The 24,303-nt window shown below is 38.9% G+C and overlaps 1 protein-coding gene across 1 annotated transcript in view; it reads left to right on the top strand.

Moving 5' to 3' along the window:
* Positions 1–24,303, top strand: part of ADCY1 (adenylate cyclase 1) — a 155,000-nt gene that overhangs the window by 36,331 nt on the left and 94,366 nt on the right. The window contains exon 2 of the mRNA XM_062567932.1: positions 10,074–10,223. Within this exon, the coding sequence (XP_062423916.1) occupies positions 10,074–10,223 (150 nt within the window). The remainder of the gene's footprint in view (positions 1–10,073; positions 10,224–24,303) is intronic.

The raw sequence follows: 24,303 nt of genomic DNA on the forward strand, positions 1-24,303 counted from the left end.
TCATATCTGTAGTTCTAATTCCCTTATTATTCTTCAGCTCTTCTTTCCTGCTCTCATTCCTTTTCTCTTCAATCTTTATTTTTTCCCCTTACTCCCATCTATTTTTCCCTTTCTAAAAAGATACATGTTTACTTTCTGTTATCTGTGGTTTTCCTCCAGTTTTGTGGTTATATGTTTTTATTCATTCAGTTTTCTCTGTGTTTTTGAATGCTTGGCATTCACAATGTTGTACCTTTTTCCCATAATATTATTTTTGCATGCAAATACATTAAAACAGAACCAGAAAATCTACACAGGACAAGAAGCTCATATAACTCAATAATTTTTTAATCATATGCTCTCATGATATTTTTTCAAAATCATCCTGTTGCTCACAAAATCAGGATATTGTTTTTTTTTCTGCTATGCTCCTGATCCAGCAGAGAGATTTGTATGCATCAGTTTGGAGTGCTACCCAAATTTCCAACCATACAATCATGCCTCCGTTGTTTAGCACAGTTCAACTATTTTTAATCCTACAGCTTAGAGAGTTTCTAACAACCAACTTAATTTGTGGACTTAATTTGTGGAGTCACTTATTTAAAATGAGTTGCATTTGGTTCTTAATGTTTTAGCTTTAGAATTTCTTTGACTTCTCTCAAAATCATTGACTAATGACTTGAATTGTTAAATAGAATGATTAAACAAAAGTATATCATTTTGTTTTCCTAATAAGTCTATCAAGTAGAAACGGGACAGAAAATATATATTTTTTTAATTTTCTATCAGCTTACTGTTTGATCAGTTGGTTACTGACATAATATATAGATGGGTTCTCCTTACAAAAATAATTTTCAAAGTAGAACATGAGAATGACTAACCTTCTCTATCTTTTTTTTTTCTTCTTAAATTACTGCTTTGCAACTTGCTCAGTATTAAAGCTCAAGTGCCAACATTGACAGAAGATGCCATAGCTTAAATGACCCCGTAGAGTGAAAATCTTATTATCTGCAGAGACAGCTCTTGCAAGTTGTAAAGTACAATAGGAGAAAAGTAAACGGGTTCAGTGTAATAGAACATAGTTTCCTTAAGGCAAATGCTTTCATCTTTTCAGAACATTCAACCAAAAGTGAAATCATTCACCAACAGCTTCAGATATCTGCACACAGAAGAGAAAAGAGAAAAGAGACACAAGAGGACATTTGTCAGGTCTAGGAGGCAATCTTTTTGGTGGAAAAGGAAACTGATTGAGATCAGTTTAGTCCTAATGTAGTCATGTTTTCACTTAGCAATATGCAGGCAGCCAGAGCTGTGTATGCACTTTTTCCTCTCTCTATGTTTATCTTTGACTGCCCTCATTCATCTGGAAAAGGACCAGGTGTTTTTGCAGTGAGAACCAAGGCCTTGCAGTTTGATCAATCAATTTAATTTGCAGGTGAGTTGTTAGAAGACTTCTGTATATTTCCTAACATTTATTTAGCAATCTTTTTTTTTTTAATAAGTATAAAGTATAAGTATAAAATAAGTATGAAGTTCTATGCTTAATATAAAAAAATGTGTGCCTGACAGTAGGTCACCAGAAATTACTTGGATTTGCTATATAGGTTCCTTAACCTTAAATAACACACTCCAACATGATTTCCTAATGATGAATTCATTAGAGCATAACATTTGGACAGCTTCTTGAACTTACCCTGTGTTGATTTTCTCGTCTGTGATATGCCTGCAATCCTACATAACTGACATGCATTGACTCAGAAATCCGGCTGTAGCCTTGGCCCAAGTCCCCTGAAGCTATATTCCAAAAAGATACTTAGAGGCTTTAGTGCTGGGGGTTGCAATTCCTAGATTTTAGGCATCTGACCTTCCAAGAATAAAATTCAAAACTCTCTTTGGGACTAGGCTCTGTACAGAGCAGAAGAACACCATTCCAGTACCAATAGATATTTCAGTGTCCGTGTGTCATTTGTAATATGACATCATGACAGTATTTTGTCCTCAGAGGTACCGTTCCTAGATTTGAAAAGAACTACTTTAACTGTTGGAAAAGAGAAATGAGACCTGGAAGCTCGTGCTTTGTGATCTGCTCTGTCACTGGCTTGCAGAATAACTACCCCTCTCCAGGTTATTACGGCAGCAATGAAGCGCTGTGGTGCCCCTCGCTGCACTGCAGTCGTGGCCTTGTTTTGCGTCTCTGTAGTCTCAGAACTGCACACGAAGTACAAAACGCTTTCGTGCAAGGGGCCGGAGCGAGGCTGCTGCATGTCGTTTCTCAGTCACGCACAGGACTCAAATGAAGAAAAATTGCATTTAAGATCTTAAGGTCCAGTCACCTAGCAACTATATTCCCACGAAAGGTTTCAAAACTAGCTTGGACTGTGTATCCTCAGAAGTCATCATTTTTATGTATTTAAATTCCTGTACCTTTTAAAGAAAACTTTTCAAGTATATTAAGATATCTAGATTTTTTTTTTTTTTTTTTTATGGGAACAAGCCTTGGAAAGAAGTCGCATGTTGCATACAGCAAATTCAAACAAATGTTGGACAACAACTTGCTGCATTGTGCTCTTATCACACAAAATGACGTTATGCTAACTAATGGGAAAAGGGGAGAAAACTGCACTTTCCTATTTCATGAAGAACAGCTTTGGGGCTGGTCACAGGAACTGTGCCAATCAAGTAAAAGACTTTTGCATAAATAGATAAAAACATGCTGGTCATAATTTGTATAGAAATGGTTGAAAATAGCTTTGGCACCATATACCAATTTTTTTGTGATAGCTGGCAGCTATTCATAATGCTTGGGAATAACTGCAGTGTCCAAAAAACCCCCCAACCATAGCAACGCATCCCAAAAGCACAGGCGAACTGAGGGCTTGTTTGTTCTATTATGATTCACAATATACTAAAAAAGAATTATAGGTAAATCAGGAAAGAAGCACAAGTAACATTTTTCTCTCTTAAAAGAGATTTGTGAGAAATGCCATGTAAGCCAGTTTGCAAGAATATTTTGACTTTTTTTGTGTCGCTCATAACTGCAGTTTTCCACCGATGGAAGTGACTGAAACCTTACCATTATGGTTAAGGTGTATGTTCTGTTGTGAACCTGCTATACACTCTAGAGTGCAAGACCATGGTATTAATTACAAGAGAAGTCTATATCTGGGATAGCATCATATCTTCCATATCACATCTGAGATGTATTCACAGCCTCTCTTTCAGTGAAAAAACAGGGAGATCAGCCTGTTTTTCTGTGTATCTAGACGACTAATTTGTGTGGGTGAGTGTGAAATTACTTTGGCTTCTTATGTGATATTCTTCAAATACTCTCTTCTGTCCAAAGTAGCCCTTGTACTTCTCTGGGCTTTGGAGAGAGTTTGTTGAATAGTGTAGAGGTAACCTGCAATTAGCCATAGGTAAGATCTGGTTTGATAAATGGCGATATGGCTAACATTAACCTCAGCTGGGCTTAATGGGAGCCAAGAGAAATTAAAAATTATCAAATGCTATCAAGTGACAACTAATAAATGTGTATTAATACACACATCTGTATAAAAATAGGCTTCAGATGGAGGCAAATCAGGGCATCTTCTTGCTGCTTTTCTGAATTTCTGTAGTGTGACAGCCTAGTGCTATACTTAGCAAGTTTCAAACATTACAGCTGTGGTTGGACCAACTGTTCCTAATGGAGTACTGCTATTTGTTTAGCTTCTTTCCTGAAAATACAACTTCTATGAATTTGTTCACTATTTGGAAAAGTTTGAAGTAGTAGAGAAATTATGTCTGAAGCTTTTTCAGCCTGTATGCTGCTTACATTTGTTTTCCACCTAGTCCTTTATTTCTTACATATAAAATTCTATGTTTCAGTGCTCTGTTGTGTATTAAGCATAGGTCCTTTGTTCTATATTTTTCCTGTTCCCCAATGTGATAGCTAGAAATTAATAATCAGCTGCAACTTTCTCTTTAAAATAAAATAAAAAAATGAAGGAACAAAAGGTGTTATTGTGGGTAAATACATCTTTTGCTCTTCCTGAAAGAAATAGTTTCCAGAATGCTTTGTAAACTAATTAAAATTTTATTTGTTGTTAATGTGGTACATAAAAAATAATGGAATTATGAATTCCTTTCAGAAATTCACTAAGAAAGGCACAACAGTTCAGAACCTCGAAAGTAGGAATTTAAAATTAATTTCATAAAACCATATTTCATTAAGCCATATTTCTCACATTTGAGTGAGAGTTTGCATGAGCAGGCAAATAACAGTCTGAGAATTCAGCAAGAAAAAAGATAGTTGGTAGCTTAAGTAGTCAAAAACATCTTTTTCAGAAAGTTTTTGAGCTGCAGAGCAACGCAAGATTTAGGAACCTAAATTCAATCAGTCTCAGTTCTGATATTCTAACATAATTCTCTGCTACTTCATCTTAGAGGTAACTGCTTCTGGCACCAGATAATCAGCCAACAGTGTAACTTCAGTGAGAAACGTGTGCCAACTATTCTTCCTGTGAATGTTTTAGATTTGAAAATACTTCCGGGGAAGGTACAAGAAATCAAAAAAAAAAAAAAAAAAAAAACCAGAACACCCTGTTACTTTTTAACACTGTGGTGCTTGATAGCTTTTGATAACACTATTTTTGCAGTATTTTTTTTTTTAGAATGTTGTACAATGTGTATTTTCAAGAGTGGCCATAAGTTACATCTTGTGCTTTAGTCAAACAGATAAACAGAGGGAGAAATACATGGTGCATTTCTGCTGTTATACATTTTGCATGTTCACTTTAAAAAATCTGCCTGTGACTTAATAACATAGCATGCTAGATCTCTTAAAAGCCTCCCTGCACTTGTCTGGATGGGATGACCCTGATGATACTGTCTTTTCCTTACGTTAACTCTCATTCAACACTGGCTCTGTGTTTAAGCACTTGCCCCACCATGCATGCGTTTGGATAGCCATGATGCAGAGTAGTTTCTTTCTCATTGCTGGAGGATAGTTTGTGAGAAATGTCACGTAAGCGAGTTTGCAAGAAGTTTGCCTTCCTTCTTTAATTCCTTTGCAAGAAATTTGCAGTTTGCCTCCCCTTCCCCCCTTTTTTTTCCCCTGCATCTCCATCTGTGCTTGATAAAACAGGATTATGACCACAGAAATGAGAAGACTGATGGTCAGGGAGGCTGAGGCTTACCATGCTAACCTGCTGGATCACTGAAAGAACAGGTCTCTGATCTCCACTTAGCATATGTTAACGATGGAAGGGGAGAAAAAGAGAAACCAGGGAGAAGAGCACAGCAGAAAATTTCTTTAATAAGTGGCATAAGCCAATTAGGAGAAAAATGAATGGAAATAAAAGAGGATTGTTTATTGAAAATAGGAAGAAATTTGTATAATCTGGAGATAATTTGTTTTGTTGACTTCTTTTGGTACTGGGGAGTGCTTTTTGGGAAGCAATCAGGGACTAAAGGAACAGCTCTCTGCCTCTGCTTTATGCCACTTCAGTACAAGCAGGGAGCAGATGTAGTAATTAAGTGTCCTCAAAAGGTTGCAAAGTGAGTTGATTAAGTGAATTACTAGAGTTAACAAAGCCATGCCAGGATCAAGAGGCAATTGTGCATCTGAAAATACTAGAATTGATCTCATCTTAAAGTTCTCTTTTATGCAGTCTTGAGCTGTAAATAAAGGACTGCTCTAATGGTAGCATTTTCCATAACAGGAAAAAGAGAAATGACTTTTTGTTTAAACTTACAATAGGCCTTGTTCCTGATAGCGCTCGTTTTCTTACACAGTGCAGTCTTGCCTTGGTCTTCATCAGTTTTAATGGTGGAAGCATCGACTCATTTTGGTAAGAAGTTCACGACTCTTCCCTTAGAGGCATGCCTCACAATTTAAACTCATATTTCACAATAATGCATTTCATTGCTGTATCTCAAAGTAGTTTGACAGAATGAGTAAATGTTACTTTGTCTGCATAACGGGAACAACAACAGTTGGACAGAAATCACTTGTAGTAAAATTTAGTTATTAGACAAAACTGGAAATAGAATTCAGGCCCTCTGCACATCCTGCTTTATCAACCGGCTGAAGGTTAAGACATATAAGAACTGTCTTGATCTTGCTTTTTCCACAAATTTCAGCCTTCGTCTGGAACTACTGGGCATGTTTCCTACCTGTTCTCCTTTTTTTTCGAGGGACAGCATGACAGTTCATGTGGCTGAGAATAAATCAAATATCTGGTATTAGCCACTGAATTCTAATCCTGAGAGGGCTAATTATTGAAACAAATCCTCAGATTCATTCACACCGTAAATCCAACTTTTAAAAAGTGGAGTGGGGCTTTGGGAGAGTGATTCCTTAAATTTTATTCTCTGTGAATTAATAGTTCTCATTTAGTCTACTTCAGCTGGGTATTTTAATAAGAATGGCAAGAAAATAAGAAGGGACAGAAATGTAGCTGAATTACCTGCTGGAGCTGTCAGTCCCTCTTTAGTGACCAGACAGCAGACAAGAACTAGCTCTCTCTGTTCAAAGCCTGCTTTCCTTAACATCCTCCAGAGGTTGTGCCTCAAGGAACTGTGCCATGGAGTCCATCCAGTGATGGAGATTGTATCCTGCTAAGAATTAGGGAGACTTAAAGGTCTCCTGACTTCCTGGTGATACCTGAGCAGAGTAGACTTCATGTGCAGGACAAGATTCAGTGACAACAATCAAAAACAATAAGCAGCTTTCATGACCTTATGATGCCCTTATGTTATTCCAGCTGATGGGTAATCTCGTTACAGGTAGCACTGTTTGAAAGAAATTGCGGAATAAGAAATGTCTTTGAGCCATTTTGTGTTGCATTAAGTAAATAGGAATTATTTCTTCCTCAGTAGTTCTGTAGGTAGCAGATAATGGTGAAACCTAAAGAGCACTCTTTTTGATACTAAGTAGTAGTGTAGTGAATAATGTAGAAAGGATTTCCAATGGAACTCCTTGATCTTTCAGCAGTTTTGGATGCCTCAGTACTCTTAAAAGATCCTTCGTTTTAAAGGCATGTCTCAGCCTTTCCCGGAGTTATATCAGATAATATGTGCGGGTTATATATGCATGTGTGTATATAGAGAGTGAGATAGTCTATTTACATATTAAAGTGAAAGGGACAAGAAAATGGTATACATTTGAAGAGCCTAGAGAGAGAGAGAATATATGTATGGGGAAAAATAGTAATTAAGCAGAAGATGGGATGTGGAGAGGAGGAATTCTTATCTCAGGAGACAATCTGCCCTACTTTCTTTTTTCACATTTTGAAACCTATGAATCTTTTACTTGCTTTATCACTTTTCCTGATTCCCTGCAGGCCAGAGCTGACAGCTAAGCCTCTGTTTTATCTTAAACTGTTGAAAGTTTGTTGGAAAATGACTTACCCTGCTGTGTTTGGAAGTGGTTGCCTGATTGTAGAAACCCACCTACTGGTTACTCAGGGTCGAGGTGATCACCGTTGTTTGAGTGAAATCGTAATGATAGTCCCAGAACAGCTAGCAGACTGTTAAAATATATAGTCTTTTACTGCTTCTGGTTGAAGACCAGGAAATGGGTTGACTTGTTTTTATTCTCTCTAAAGGTAAAAATCTATTTCTTGGGCCACTCTGATATCAGTATGTAAAGATCAGTTTTTCACTCTGTATTGTTAACAGCTGCTTTGTATATGGACAAGGTCAAGGAATTGCGTTGTCCATAGATGTCTTGATAGTTTATTCTGTGCTCACTGTTCACTGCTTTTGCCTTTACAAATGTGGCCTTTACAAATCCTTTCTGTTTTTATTCTGTTACATTTCTAAGAATTAGCTTTGCGATACACTGTTGTTGCTATGCTTCAGCATGATGAAATGCAGGCATAAGGTGAGTGTGGCAGCATTCATGTCTCTGAAAATAAGATTCTACTGGAATTTCTGTAGTAATTTCATTTTAATGAGTTTTAACTTGTGCTGAAACTTGATACTACTCAAATCGCTGTCTGTGATGTAATAAGATAAGGCAGGATAGGAATTGCAGACTGTTTATGTTCAGTCTGTATCATGAAATAATATGCTCATGTACTGCTTTTCATCTTCAAAGTTTTTTTTTATAAATAGTAATACCTCTATATTACCGTCTTGGAGAAGTGATTATGTAAGGACCCAGTAGATGAGGTTCTTAGGTTGAAATTCGTCTGACTGATGACATTTGAACTCACATTTTTCAGGAGGAAGCCATAATCATAGCTTATTGTTTCTTCTGTGGATCCAAGCCTCATTTCTTTATTGGTATTAGTTCCAGTGGGACAACGCTTCCTGAATGGACATCTGAAGAGAAAAAAAAAATGTTAATACTAGGCACAATTCAATTCTTGCCACAGGATATCTTTTAGTTTGCACTGGTGAGAATATTTGCTGGAAAGCTGTTTTTGATATCCTATTAACTCATAACAACCAAGTAGATACTTGTTTTACCAAGAAAGTAAAATTAGATGACTTGACTTGAGAATCCATGGAAGTCTGGAGAGCCCACTCAGAATGAATCTTTCAATTCTCCCCATTATACTGAGACCGCTGGGAGGTGTCAGTGTGTACTGCCATTAGTTACACACATGAGAAATCTCCTTCTTACGGTTGTCCAAAATCAGTAAGAAGTTCCTAGAAGTCACGGTTCTGAATCTTTACTTCATATTGGCTGAATTAGCCTTCAGTTTTTACCCCATAGTGTTTCTTTTTCCTCATTATCTACAGCAAAATTAGTGAGACTTTTTTTTTTTTTTTTTTTTTTTTTTGATTTTGTTGTTGGTACAGCTGGGCTGGCTGTGCAATGCAAACACTGGGCAGTGGACTACGTTTCAATTTACATTAGCAGAGCATATGACAGTAGCCATGTGTTCTAGCTCAGTTGTAGTATGTTATGTTTACCTGAAATTGAGAAATAAGTGTCAGTTATATGGATTTTATGACAGGAATTCTTTCTGTGCTATTATTATGCTCTGCCTTGACCAATTTATATTCTATCTGAAATCTAAAATTTTGGAACTTAGGAAGCTCATACCATCTTCTTCCCCTCTCCATCCTCCTCATGATGCTATGGTAATGACTATAGTAAATATGGAATATCAGACCAGAAGGATATTAGGTAGACAGGCCTCATTGCCTCCTTTCTGAACAGTCCTTTCTGAACATTGCAGAATTTATGCTCTAAAGACATCTAGGTAATACAAATTTTCGTTAACATCATTATGCTATAACTGCGTTATTTCAGTTAACGTCATGATGAGAAACTTGGTCAGGATTGTCTCAGGTTGGGTGCAAGCCAATTTTGCGTTATTTAGCTTACTTAATTTACTTATACTTGCGTATTTCAAAAGCATCATAAATCAAAAGGGCAATTGGGTCATGTATATGTTCCTCATCCTGGCACTATTCATACAAGTAATTACAAAGTAATTCACTGCTCCTGCGTGTAACATTGCTGTGGGGCTTGACTTGTGCCAGGGGCTGTCATCTGAGAGCACTCGGGATCTTCTCGGAGACACAGTGTGGTACTGAGTCAATGATACTTTGGGAGACTGTTCAAAAAGTCAGTATGGTCGCTGTCAGTAGGGATGTGGGAAGAGAAACAGACTTTCCAAATGCCACCTGCACAAAATGGAAGTTTAGCGTACCCAGACTTACATTTTGATATAGTCACAGATTTTGTCAGTGTCTTGCTTCTCAACTATAAGAAAGGGGCGATAATTTTCCTGCCTTACAAAATAATTTCTCTCTTCTGGATGTGTCATAATTAAATGAGTGCTGAAGATACTCCTCCTGGTAGATAGACAGGGCTGACGAGAGACCCGATGATGAATGAAAATGATAAGTTATCATAAGAGAGATTAACTTCAGCAGCTGAGAAATTCTATAATGCTGAGTATTGTTTGTTGGGACCTGTGGTAGCTAGTAACATTACTGTTTTTGTGTAGTTGTGCTGTGGAAACAGTTCTCAGCAATATGACTAACAAGGCAGAAATTTTAGACTGTGAATTTTCTATTTTGCTGAGTAGAGATGTGAAACAAAAATCTGTATTTTAAAATATTGATTTCTTTTTCTTTCTTCCTTACAGCTTGTGGCCAATGCAATCCTTTTTGTCAGTGTAAATTTGTATGGGGTCTTTGTGAGGATTTTGACAGAAAGGGCTCAGAGGAAGGCGTTCCTTCAGGCCAGGAACTGCATAGAGGACAGGCTGAGGCTGGAGGATGAAAATGAAAAACAGGTCAGTTTCAAAGCTTTCTTTCTTTTCTCCATTTCCTTTGAGATCATTACAGTTACATGAACTGAAGGTCAGGGCACTGCTTCTGAGTGCTTGATAGGAAGTGTGTGCATTTCCCCTGCAAAAGAGGAACGTTGCCTCCTCCCCTGCCTGCTTCAGCTCTTCCCCCCGATGTACGCGCACGCTGGTCGCTTGATCTGCAGCACGTGTTGCACATGCAGGTCCCACCCCTCCGTTACAGTCAGTCCCGACACCACAGCGGAAGGGCTGAGGGAAAGTTACCATTGCAATCTAAGATCCTAGTTTTTTTCTGCATATATGTTATTGAGTTGGTGTTAGATACACTGTAAAAATGTCTCCTGCTTGCTTGTGCTATATGGCATTTGCATTCATGACGCCTATGGACAAAACCTACATTTTAGGAAAAAGGGACTGAAGTGATATACCTGAATAAATGTGATAATCTTTCCTTTTCTCAAAAGCAACGTTACTAATATGGTGTTTTATTTCGCTCAATTTTGTCAGTCAGCCTTCCAAGCAGATTCAGAAACGAGAAAAGTCACTACGTGGCAGAACTTGCTGTTGTTCATATGTTGCTTACAGGTCTAAAACTTAAACCCACTAATATCTGTTGATTTTGGGGAGCTTTGGATAAGACCTTTCTTTCTCTCTAGGTGATAATAGAGGGCTATTCTCACAGCTGGAGTAAATAAAATAGGTATAGTTCTGACTTCAGTAGAATTATGGTAATTTCTGCCAATAGAGGAGTTAAGTGGTATTCAAACCTTGCTGTACAAGATGTTGGGGTCTTCAAGGCTTATGTACTTCACTCCTTCACTTCCAATTTCTGTAACAAGTCTATTTCTATGTTTGAAATAATACATGTACTTAAATACTGTTCTGATGTGAATTGAGTGAATGTGTTTTTAACATGAATGTACTCTATAATAAATAGAGAAAACTCCTCTTTAGAACAACTGCACTGAGTGGCTGGGTAGCATAGTATTGAGATCAAAACCTTTAAGTTTGATTCTGAGCTTTTCAAAGGCATAAATGTGAGGTGAGTGAATTTCCATGGGATTTAGGCAACTAATTGCAGTTTATGCCTTTAAAAACTTGCCTATGGGTTCCAGTATGAAATTATGCTTGATCTTTGTATTTCTCTAATTATATCATCAGCAAATTGTCTTATTTTATATTCATGTTTATAGAACCACAAGAAAGCAAAAATATTACACATAACCATTGCTGTTTATAGTATGCCTAAAGAATGCTGTAAATACTTTTCCAATGCAGTACGCAGGTCAATGAAGAGAATATGTTTTTCTCCTGCACTTGTAAAATATGAGGTTATCTTTATGCATTACAGGACAAAACTCAGTGCAGTAGTGACATATGTTAATTAGCTATCAAAAGTACTGTCAGAAAACTTTCAGTGACTGCTTTTAAACTACATTAGAATACTTCTTAAACCCAGATAAGAATTAAGACCTTATTACATGCTACAGAATTCTTCTGCGTATACTGTGGCTTAATGTGGCCCAAGTTTCCAGCTGGTAACACTTGGAGCATTTCAGAGGATAAAGAGGCTGTGCTGACCTGGTCCAGTAGCTACATTCATTGCTGTATTTCCATTTTCTGAAGTACAAATGTTGCATGTTAAAAGGACTAAAATTTTTCATCAGACTTTCTTGTCTTATTCAAATGCTCTGACCTAAATACTGCAGCCCTCTTACGTTAAGAATTGTAAACCAAAATGCTAAAGCCTTTCCTTGATTTTTCTGTGCAAATCTCTGATGAAGCAGGCAAAAAAGATGCTGTTGACTTTTGAACATATACCTAGCCTTCTGGAGTTAATGTTGACTCTGTGTGACAGATACCACATCTGTATCTGTAAGTGAGATTGCTTCTTCTGTGTCCTACTTGCAGTGATTCTCCTCATGTGGGATATATTTGTAATAATAGTCACACATGATAATTTTGATAAGTCTATTTTTAGGAGCAAGAGCAAAGACCTTGTGTTGTATCCTTCTCAGAGTCTTCATGCAAGAGTTTGCAAGTAGGCTTTGCAAGGAGGAGTATTGGCAAAAAGGAGCGCAGACTGGCTATGTTTTCTGTTCTTTTTTTAATTAATGTTCACCATTTTTTCTTTTCTGTGATCAAGACAAATAAGTAAGTTCCACTGCAGCATGAATGCATTTGCTATCTCGCTAAATGTTAGATTATGATTTGAGAGAGAGAACAGTAGCCAAGGCCACAGACCGAATGAGTTTTAGAACATGAGAGAATAATTATGATCATTCTTCTGGTAAAATCTTGTTGCTCTTGTTGTCTATAAATCTCAGCAACAATGCCATCCTTTGCAGAGCCAAAAGTTATGGGGAAAGGGGACGCAATATTTATCCTTAATTGGGACTGCACTTCATTGTGCTTTCAGTCAAAGCACCTGAGCTCTTCCTCTTTATTCTATCTTCCTTCTGTGCTCACTTTATTAAATTAAGAATGTCCCTTGCCCATATGGCAAGCATGGCATTGTCACCCTGCTTGCTAGGAAGACTTCTTGCATTAAAGGTCATGACAGTAGTCTCCAGGTAACACTTCAGTCGTTTTCAAGTGAATAAGAAAGGGAATGAGCTGGCAGGGGGAATGGGTGGCATCTTTCTCTGCAGAGAAAGAGAAGTGATCTGTTATTGATCTAGACAGCTTACTGCCTGATTCAGAGGGGAAATCAGGAAGTTGTGACTCATGATGCAGCAATTTGCAGTGGTGCTCAGTGACAGGACAAGAGGCAACAGGCACGAACAGGAAGTTCTGCCTGAATATGAGGAAGAATTTCTTCACCATGCAGGTGACAGAGCACGGGAACAGGTTGCCCAGAGAGGCTGTAGAGTCTCCTTCTGTGGAGATATTCTAAACTCACCTAGACATGATCCTGTGCAACATGTTCTGGGTGACCCTACTTGAGCAGGTGGGGTTGGACTAGATGATCTCCAGAGGTCCATCCCAATCTCAACCATTCTGTGATTTCTATTCTGGCTGCTCCTGAGGCAATACCTTAATGAGAGCAAATGGTAGAATTATAATTCTAACGTCTTCTGAAGTTAGAAGTGCAGCTGGACCATGGTTTAGAGAGTTACATTTTTTCCTAGTCTTTCTCTGAATGTATATATAGTTTTGTCCTACACATGATTCTGTGATCATGAATGTCACTCTAATTATGCAGTTTGTGGGAAAACAAACTGTTTTTTAAAATTTTTTATTTGTTTTGTTTTATTTGTATTTTTATTTGGATTATTGTCTGATGACTTCTTGGGTACTCCCCAGATCTTGCTTTTTGATTAAATCATGAGTAATCATCCACAGTAACCTTTTTCATGCCAGTCATGACACTCTAGACTTCCCTCATATCCCTGCCTATCTTTCTTTCTAAACTGAAGAGTTGTATTTAGTCTGCGTGCATGCAAGCTATTTCTTCTCCGTAATGCTGCTGACTTTGTGATAAATATTGCTCATTAAGATTTTTTTCCAGAGTATTTTTATGCATATTCATGCATTGAATTTGGGGATAAAGCAAATGATCTCCATCAGTGAAATGCACTTGCCCGCAGCATAGACTAATGTGAAAAGTGCCTGTTGTTTCCATATGAGAAAGGCTGGAAAAATACTTGACTTTGTGCAAACCTCCAAAACCCAGAAAGCAGCTTTGATATCTTCAGTGGTTTTTTTTCTTTTTCCTTGCATAAGTTCAAGTAAATATGTTTGCAAAACAGAGCCATCTTTCTAGCAAGCTGTTTAGATCTTTTCTTCCCTCTAAATCTTACATTGGTAGTTACACAGAATTAGAACATGGTGGTGGGAAAACACTTGGAGAATAGTAAATTGGCAGAAAAGCATTCTGATCATCTTAAACTGCTTTTGAACTTCCATTTAATCTGTCAAATCATCGAGACTGGAAAAATGTATTTAATGGTAACATCCACCTTTCACCAAATAGTCATGTACTCTGCTACAAAGCAGAGAAAATTAAATTTATTGCAGGGCTTTAACATATGAAGCTGAAGGAAGGACTAAAATCTACAGGGAGTTGTGAAGCACTGGGTAGAGATAGCCCACTCTGCAACTCCCTGCAGAGCCAGAAGTGTGCCGCTCCGGCCAGGCTCATTAGTTTTGCAGAGAGGTAGGGCTGTTTGCTTTGGTAGTACAACACGATGCCACTGCAGTAATGCTGGTGCTGGGAGGCAGGCTTGTATCTCGATGTTGCTCTGCAGTCTTTCTGTACGTGCATATCCAGTCATTTGAAGCTGGCTTATTTCTCCTTATGCAATGCTGGATTGTGTGTATAAATGTGTGCATAGATATGTGTGTTTAAGTGTCTCCTGTGTCTTAGGACAATGTGCTAAACATTGTGTAGAGTAACTGGGACATCATTGAGTCAGAGAGCTGCTTAGTAACTATTTGTGGAGAGTGAAACAGTGTCAACAAAAAGTACCATGAGTCTTTAAATTTCTGCTTAGAACATTTGGGGTTCAAATTCCCAGCTGGATTCAGATTCTCCTTCAAAACAATTTGATCTAGATTTTTCTGTGTTTTGGATATGTGTATTACATCCTGTACCTTTTGGTTAAAATGATGTCAGTTCCAGCCCTCTGGCAGTTTTGTCCATTATACTTAATTTTAAGCATTTGTGGAAAAAAAACCCAACATTTTGAATAAAACAAAATACATTGAATTTTCATTATAGTAATGGATAGCAGGCCATTGGGTATGTTGTTGTTGTTTTGTTTTGTTTTTTTCCCAATTCAGCAACCTAACTGAAAAATTATTTATTTGCAGAGCTTCAGGCAAAAGTAATTTCTAGGGTGCCTGACAGCATGCTTATCAATGGCTAATCAGGTTCTCCTCATATTTCCCATACTTTCTTATTCTCAGACTCTTGCATCCTTTTTCATAGGTGTGCAAAACAAAATACAAAATTTATTACTAAAACGCAGGCTGTGTTCCCATAGTCATTCATCCTGGCTCTGTGCATCAGCAAATCACCCTACAGCAAAATTTCATCTGGATCGTGTGTGGGTACAAGGACATGTTCTTGTCGAATTATCCAGAGTGTGCAACAGGGAAGTGATCCTGGTTTTACGCAAATTGTAGGGCAAGAGATGATATCTGATCCTCTGTAAAAGCCAGCCAGTACAATCTTTGAAAAATGTAGGTGGATTAACTAATTTTAGCTGGCAGGGTGAGTCTGTACTACATTAGCACTGTGTGCCATGCTACAAGGAGACCTAAAATTGAATTTATTGTGCTGTTAAACTACAACCTTGCACAGTAAAATCCACCTTCAGAAATCCATTCATCCTTCTACAGGATCAGGGAAAAGCAAAAATAATGTATTACGATTTCAGGCACTCAGTGTAAACTGCTGGACTTCAGGCCCACTCATGCAGTGGCCGGCAATGCCCCTTAGCCAAATAGTAGTAGCAGCAGCAGCAGCAGAGGTGGGAACTTGTGCTGCTCTCCACATCACTTGCTGCTTCTGGCTGCTCAGATCCTTACAAGGAGCTGAGGCAGACTCTCTCTCTTGTTACATGCTACTTCTGGCCCATTTCCCACCTTTCTCAGGCAAAGGGGCAAATTCTATGCCTTTTGCAAAGGGGCACGTTTCTATCCGTAGGAGCTTCTCAGTACCCCTTGCAGTGCAGCATATGGCAACCAGATAAATGTATTATAATTTCACAGCCCCATTGCACTTGGATTTAGGCAGATAAACATCTCTGCTGAATGCACCTTTTTAAGAGGGAAATTCCTTGCAACTGGAGTTGAAACTTCAAAGTGCAAAGGGACTCAATAATACACACGAAATAACCTACAGTTGTAATTCATGCAAAGCACATATATTTTAATTGCATTGTAATTATGTTTCTCTATGCACATTCCTTTAATTTGCAAAATATAACATATGGTATTATATGAAAAATATAAAAGCCTTAACAAAACCATAACAGCAGGTCAAATCACTACTAGAACAATTGGGCTTGACTGTAATTCATCCCCTGAAAGCTTCCTGATTTTAGTAAATATGTAAATTAAATCAGTTACCAGACATTTCATTTTTTTGACACACAGTCTGAACTGTGCCAACTGAACATTTTTTAAAGCCTGGAAATCTGGCATATTAACTCTGCTTTCTGTGATAAGCCTATGTAATCATTGATACTCAGTGTAACAGGGATATGTCTTAGATTGGTGTTTGCTGCTGTTTGTTTTCCCTCATAGTTTGTTTTTCCTCATAGATATATAGACATATCTTTACGTGACTACATTAAGCTCTCATTTGTTGTAATGAATTCTTAGCTGGCTTATGCTGAATAGACAAATATAAATAGAGAAATTAAAAAATACTAGTTATATCATTCTAAAACCTGTTGATACTTTGGCTATTAGGAATTTGGAAGGAAGTATTGGGAAATTTCAATATGTTCTGCTCCAAAGAACTGTCAATTAAATATGCTGGGGTTGTTATGGCTTTTTGTGAATTTTTCACTTTGTTTTTCCTACTTGCTTCTTTATTTTCCTTTAGAGTGGAGGAGGAGAGATAAAAAAGAACACACAAACCTGTCATTAGATGATTAAAAATATACTACCATACAGTTTTCAATAGATAACATCTTGAATAACAGTTGCTAAACAAAATAATCGTATGTTAAAATACTAGACAGTGCATTAGATCCTAAAGTTAAATGGCAAGATGGATACTTGAAATGTACTTTCTTACAATTAATTTCTAAATTGATATGAATATTCATGACAGCAGTGCTATATGGACTCTCATACAAAGATGCACATAGAACCAGCTTATGCCTTTTCAAAGTATGGGCAAGATTTAATTTTTTTTTTCAGCTGCTACTGCTTCTGTCCTGGGGAGGGGAAAGACAGAAGTGAGATGCCAAGATGAAATGAAGATTCCTACAGAGCTGAACTATCTGGTCCTGCTGCAGCTGGAGTGCAAGGGATGGGGACAGGGATAGGGATGGCAGCTGTTTCCCCTGGGAGAGGTGCCACCCATCGCCAGCACTAGCTGCCATCTGACTTCTGTATTAACAGCCTGATTCTGATCAGGCAAGGAAAGCAGCAAGAGCTGAGGCCACTTTCTTGGCCTCAGGAGTCTGTTTTCCCCAGACCACAGCCTACATTTTCCCTGTGCCTAGAGCAAACCTTAAATACATATGTACACTACACGTATGGAAACACAAGTAGACATTTTAAAATCAATGAAGTGTTTTATGGCTTTTAGTAGGATGCCACAATGTAAAGTAATGCAGCCTCAGGAGTGAGGTCTGTTGTGGTTCTTTCCTCAGCAGCAGGAAACCATGGGAAACTTTAAAATATTATTAGGAAAGTTCTTACATATGTTGTCATCCATAGAATTGTGCTCACTCCTAAAACAGTATTAAAAAGCAAACTGATGCTTTATCACAAGCTCAGCACATCTTTTCACATGCCACTCCTCAAACTCAAGCGGTTCTGCTGCAGAGCTGCAGCTCTGCCATAGAGCTGTTTCAAATAAGGGCTGAGGACTGGAAGAAAGCCAGTGTCACTCCAGACTTCAAGAAGGGCAAAAAGGAGGACCTCACTATAGGCTGGTCAGCCTCACCTCCAACCCTGGAAAGGTGGTGGAACAGCTCATCCTGCATGTCATCTCCAGACACATGGAGGAAAAGAAGGTGATCAGGAGTAGCCAGCATGGATTCACCAAGGGGAAATCCTGCTTAACCAATCTGATAGCCTTCTCTGATGGAATGACTGGCTAGGTAGATGAGGAAAGAGCAGTGAACGTTGTGTACCTTGACTTCAGGAAGGCTTTTGGCACTGTCTCCCCTAACATCCTCCTAGAGAAGCTCAGGAAGTGTGGGTTGGATGAGTGGACAGTGAGGTGGATTGAGGACTGGCTGAAAGGCAGAGCTTGGAGGGTTGTCATCAGTGGCGTGGAGTCTATTTGGAGGCATGTGGCCAGTGGCGTCCCCCAGGGCTCAGTACTGGGTCCCATCCTGTTCAACCTCTTCATCAATCACCTGGATGAGGGGATGGAGTGTCTCCTCAGCAAGTTTGCTGAGGATACCAAGCTGGGAGGAGTGGCTGACACACCCGAGGGCTGTGCTGCCATTCAGAGAGACCTGGACAGGCTGCAGAGCTGGGCAGAGAGGAACCTCCTGAGGTTCAACAAGGGCAAGTGCAGGGTCCTGCACCTAGGGAAAAATAACCCTAGGCACCAGTACAAGCTGGGGGCTGACCTTCGAGAAAGCAGCTCTGCAGAGAAGGACCTGGGAGTGCTAGTGGATGACAAGTTGACCATGAGCCAGCAATGTGCCCTTGCGGCCAAGAAGGTCAATGGAATTTGGGGTGTGTTAGGAAGAGTGTTGCCAGCAGGTGGAGGGAGGTGATCCTGCCCCTCTACTCAGCCTTGGTGAGGCCTCATCTCAAGGGCTGTGTCCAGTTCTGGGCTCCTCAGTAGAAGAGAGACATGGAGCTACTGCAGAGTCCAGCGTAGGGCTACAAAGATGATCAAAGGGCTGGAGCATCTGCCCTCTGAGGAACGGCTGTGAGAGCTGGGCCTGTTTAGCCTAGGGAAGAGAAGACTAAGGGGGGATCTTATCAAAGTGTGTGTAAGTATCTGAAGGGAGGATGTCAAGGGGACAGGGACAAACTCTTTTCAGTTGTCCCATGTGACAGGACAAAAGGCAATGGGCAGAAATTGAAGCACAGGAAGTTCTGCCTGACCGTGAGGGGGAATTTCTTCACCGTGAGAGTGACGAAGCACTGGACCAGGTTGCCCAGAGAGGTTGTGGAGTCTCCTTCTCTGGAGATCTTCAAGGCCCACCTGGACGCAACCCTATCTACCATGCTCTAGGTGACCCTGCTGAGCGGGGAGTTTGGACTAGATGATCTCCAGAGGTCCCTTCCAACCTTACTGATTCTATGATTCTGTAATATCAACAGGTCTAGCTCAGTGTGCAGTTTCTCAAATGGTTTATGAGTTGCTATATCACTGCTTAATAACAGGTTTTCTCTATGAAGGGTGTATTAAGCAAGGCACTCTGCTTTCATCCTAATGTATGACAGTATACACTACTTGGTAGTACCTCTCCCCTGATCTAGCATACACACTTCCAGACATTTTGCCTGTTCCTTTTGGTCAACCTGCTGTGGAGGGGAAGAAAAACAAGAAAAATAAAATATTGAGCAGCATCCCCTTTGCTTACAGAAAGAATGGATTTTAAGGTCATCTTTTTGTTTAGATTTACCATTGTAGAGTGGGGAGTTTCTATCATATAATTTAAATTCTTTCAAGGTTTCTCATCCCTCTTACCTCTTTGATATATGCTGATTTTTCATTTTGAGGTTAGCTTTCCTTTCAGCAGATGCATCTGATTAGGAATTTCCCAGTCTGACAAGGTAAGCGTGAATAAAATCTGTATGAAACTTGGTGAATACACTTATTGATTCCTTAACATATTAGTGATTTTTCTCTTTGTAAAGCAGATTTTCTGCTGATGGATTGAGGTCAATTCCTTGCTCTGCAGAAGACAAAATGTGGGCAAATATTAAAGACAAAGAATGCTACATTGCTGTGTTTTGCTTTCACATTGATATACTAAGGCTATGTGTGATTTTTGAAAAAGAGAAATTCTAAGTGTTTGCCTCCTGATATGTCTGTCTTAGGTCTAAAGCAATAATTTTAGAATATTAGGTTTCTATATTTTTTACAACCTTTAGTCTGCTTACATCTGCTGCTGAGATGAGTTTCTGTCACTAGTAATCAAAGTTTTACTTTACTGCAGAGTTCTTATTTGTTCCACTTCTGGTAAAAATCTGTTACAGGGAAAGATATGCACTGATATTATGTGGCTACTGCCTTTCTAAATGTGTGCCACAACAGTGTTGTGTGGCACACTTCCAGCACAGTGGTATGTCCTTAGTATTCCTCTGTCTCTTCCCCGTTTCAGCTCCCTCGACAGCACAAACTTTATGCTGCAGGAGTGAGAAGAGAAGGGCTGGAGATGGCTGTGTACTTTCTCCCCCTTCCCCCATGCTGGCCTCATTTCTCAGCAAGGTACCAGAGCACAGCAGATCCGGCATGTATATTTACATGGAATTGTTGGACATCTGTGGATTCTGGTACAGAAATGTGGGGAGGTAGGGTGACATATTAAGATATGTCTGCAAAAGTAGAGGGTCCTGCAGTCCCAAAACCATCTTGAGCTGTAACATCTATGGTGTTCTTCCAGGAAAAAATCACACTAGCTGAGGACTGGAGGGTTAGTGAGGGCAGAAGAGGAGGAGGTGTCTGCCTTGCTGGGGATTGAACTCGGTGACTTGCTTGCTAAGTTACACACAAGTGCCAGCTCTAGGTATTCAGTGTTATGTTGGTGGAACAGATCAAGACATAGCTATGGACTGGAAGCAGAGAGATTATTTAACTGAGAGGAAACTTAGCATAGCATGGGTTAGCTAGGTAAATGTTGTCTACTCTTCCATTTATCCTGAAAGTGAGTAACATCAATGGAATTGCTGCTAGTAATGCAGTTTTCTTAGTATATTCAAGAGAAAACCAGGAACAGATTAAGTGACAGAACTGTTGTCCACATCCTATTCGTAATGCAATGCTTTGTTCCGTGCAGTGGTTCAGTCCGTAGCGTACTTGAGCTCATGTGTATCACGACTGAGTGCCTGTCTAGGTATTGCAAATTGTACTTCTCTGTTCTCTCTGAGCGTGACATTGGCACATCACTGGTATTCTTTCTGATTGCTTTTAAGGTGTCTGTTCATTTGGAACAAAAAATCCTTCTTGTAAAGGAATTTTTTAAACGTTTCTTATGTGTGTTTTTTTATTTTTTAATGTTTCTACTCAACACACAAACATACTGTCGAAGCTAATATACAGGGGTCATTTAACTGAAACTTGCTCTACCAGACTCTGCAAAAGAGTACGCAAAATATTTACCTTTCCAACAGAGGAAGTTTTAGAACTGCATACCTGACAGCTGTTCTGTGCCAAAAACGTTTCATCTTTACTGATGTATGCTCAAGAACCTGCTCTTGAAGCACCCACTGAAGCTTAATAGATAGAAACAAGTTTATTAAACTAGCATTTAATAAAAGGTAAATTTCAGGAGCCCTGTTTGGCTTTACTAGTAAACTTTTAGAGATGTACCATGTTCATATCCTTCACACTCTCACTGAACTTCTCTGAATGATTGATTCCATGATTAGTAGCATGTCTTTTTTTGGACCTTTACATCATTTGCACAGAAGAGTGACCAAGACTGATAGAAACAGTTTTTGTTCAGACTTCTTGTGTTACTTCATAACTTATATCACTTCTTCCTCAAGAGCACTGAGCTTGACTATGAGGAGCTGATAAGAATCAGATCTGTGGGAAACTTCTCACAGTGGAGTGTGGAGTGTTTTGATTTTCTTACTCTCTGAAAACTTCATCTGTTTAAGCAGAGTTCCCTTCTGCAAGAGAGAGGGGAAACACTCTTTGGTCACAGTGGGCATTTCTTCATGTGAAATGCAAAGCAGGCTCTAGTAGCTGAGCCAGGAAAGAACCTCTCAGGCTACCAAAATGCCGCCAGATCCTCCTCCATTTCCTCTCCTTTCCTTCCCCATGTTCCCTGCAGACATGCAAAGAGTTTTGCCAATGCTTCCCAGCCCCCTGCCTTATCTTCCTTTTTTTTTTTTCCATCTGCTTCTGCCTTTATGGAGCAGAAGAGAAACACTGTGAAATGCAGCATTCCACACCTAATTTCAAGGTGTCGCTTTGGAAAAAATATCACTGTAGGGGGGGAGCTTGGATTCAAGAAATAGATATTTTTGTTGTCTCTAGCCATGCAGTGGAGATACACAAGTGCCAGCCAAGCATGAGCAGGGTTTCACTGCAAGTTATTTGCTCTAGAGAATATGCACAGCTATTTGCCTGCATTACAGTGAAGTAAGTAAAGATGCCTTAAAAATAAAGTCTCCATTCTGTTTTGTGAATTTAGCTTCTCCTGCCATGCCTTTGCTTCCAACAGGAGGATTTCCATTAACCAGAATGAGTCGTCCCTTTCCTGTTAAGTTTTCTGTGATCCTTTTATGGGTACATTAAACCTTGCCAGTTAGATTTCAAACAGGGAGAATGCTTAGGGGTATAGGGTGAAAGTAAAAAGATCAGTGGTAGGCTGACGCTGCAGTCACTTACTCATTGTGAGTTTATACCTTGTGTTAACACTGTTGGCTGGCCTTTTGGGGGATTAATCCATACTGATACATTTCTAGAGGGTTCTGATTTACTACATCGGAGGACAATCAGATAAGCAAGTTATGTTTTTTAGCCTTCTTGTTTCCATGTTTGTCCTCCTAGTTTTTCTCTGCTCTTGTTGCTCTTCAAACATGATTTGTGGAGCTGATCTCAAAAGAATAAGTATTATCTTGCTAGTGATCTTTCTCTTAGTACATCCTAGAAACACATTTGCCTTTTTAGGGTAACATCACATAAATATTTCATAGCCATTCAGTGCTCAGCTGGTTTGTGGGACTTTTTCACCTTCAGAGGTTTCTACACCTCTTTATCACAGCTGTTTTTAGACGACATCTAAAATGCACATTGTACTCTTGAATTTCTCTCATCCTTATTGCACATCTTGTATGCTCTGCTCTGTACTTTGTGCCTTTGAGCAATTTTACGCTCTTCCTATGCCCACTCTCCAGCCCAGTGTTTCTGTCCTTGATGCTATCCGTTGTTCTGTCTGTTTTAGGCAAGACTTATATCTCCCCTAATTCCTAATCCCTACTTTCTCAATTATAGTAATTTTCCATGTGGAAATATGTCAGTGTGTTATCAAACATTATACCAATGACCTATTCTGTATTTCCTTTGTTTTAAAGGGGTTTAAAAAAAAAAAAAGAAGAAGAAGAAGAAAAAAAAAAAAAAAAAACTAAGCATAGAATGAAACCAGTTTTGTCTGGCACTGGTCTACTCATGGTGAATCCATCTTACATTTTATCCATGAGATACCACCTACCATAAGAGTAGGCTGTTAGCCCTCATCTCAGTATTCAGAACCTGCATTGTTAGAATGCAACTTTATGGGTGGTCTTTTATGATTGTGATTGTAACAAAGACTTACTGATAAAAACTTTTCAAGAAATCTCAAGAATGTTCTGAAATACTGCCATCTTGTGGCTTTCTAAGAAAAGCATCACCATCTTTAATCATATATATATATATATTTTTAATGCTTCTTATACTTGGAAGACAGGGCAGTATTTCATTTTCTGTAGTGCAGTTTAATTTAAAATAATGCATGAATAAAGTCTGCTGTCTTTGCTTGCCAACTTACAGGAAGTATAAATGAATCCCAGTAATTTTAGACAAAGTGGTTCTTCAGGGCATTGCAGTAGGCTCCTTTATTCTTTTCTCTCTCGTTTTATTATTTTCCTTCCATGGAATTTAAATATCTGTGCAGTGTAATATAAGGATGACATATCATTAAACTACTAAGCAGTAGCTTTTAAAAATATGGAAGAGTGAACTTATAAAGGTATAATTAGGTAGCAAGTGATAATATTTAGGATGTACTTTGGAGTCTCTACTGACTGCTTAGTAGAACCTCATAGAAGAGTTGACTTTGACACAGTCTTATTAATTTTATGTGCATGTCTGATGCTTGTCTTCCCCAGAAAAAAGTATATCTAAGTGTGGTGGCCCTTTACACTGTAGTATAGCAATAATGAAAGAAGTTCTGCACAATTGTTGGGTCGGTTTCATGTTCTGTATTGTAAAGTCCTAACAGAGTAGATGGTCAAAGTGGTCCTTTCTTGTCTGTGGGCTCCTTTTCCTAATTGTCACTATAGATGGAGAGTAACTGCAATAAACATACTCGTATTTTATCACGAAGAAAACAAAGATGCCAAGCCTGCTTCTATTAGTTTTTTTTTTTTTTTTTTTTTTTTTTGGGGGGGGGGTTGTGTGTTTAGTGGGTTTTTTTTTTTTTAAGCCCCTATGAAAATGCAGATGACTATTCCTGAGGGGCCAGGGAGGGTA

This window comes from Rhea pennata, chromosome 2 (assembly GCF_028389875.1).
Source record: "Rhea pennata isolate bPtePen1 chromosome 2, bPtePen1.pri, whole genome shotgun sequence".
NCBI lineage: Eukaryota > Metazoa > Chordata > Aves > Rheiformes > Rheidae > Rhea > Rhea pennata.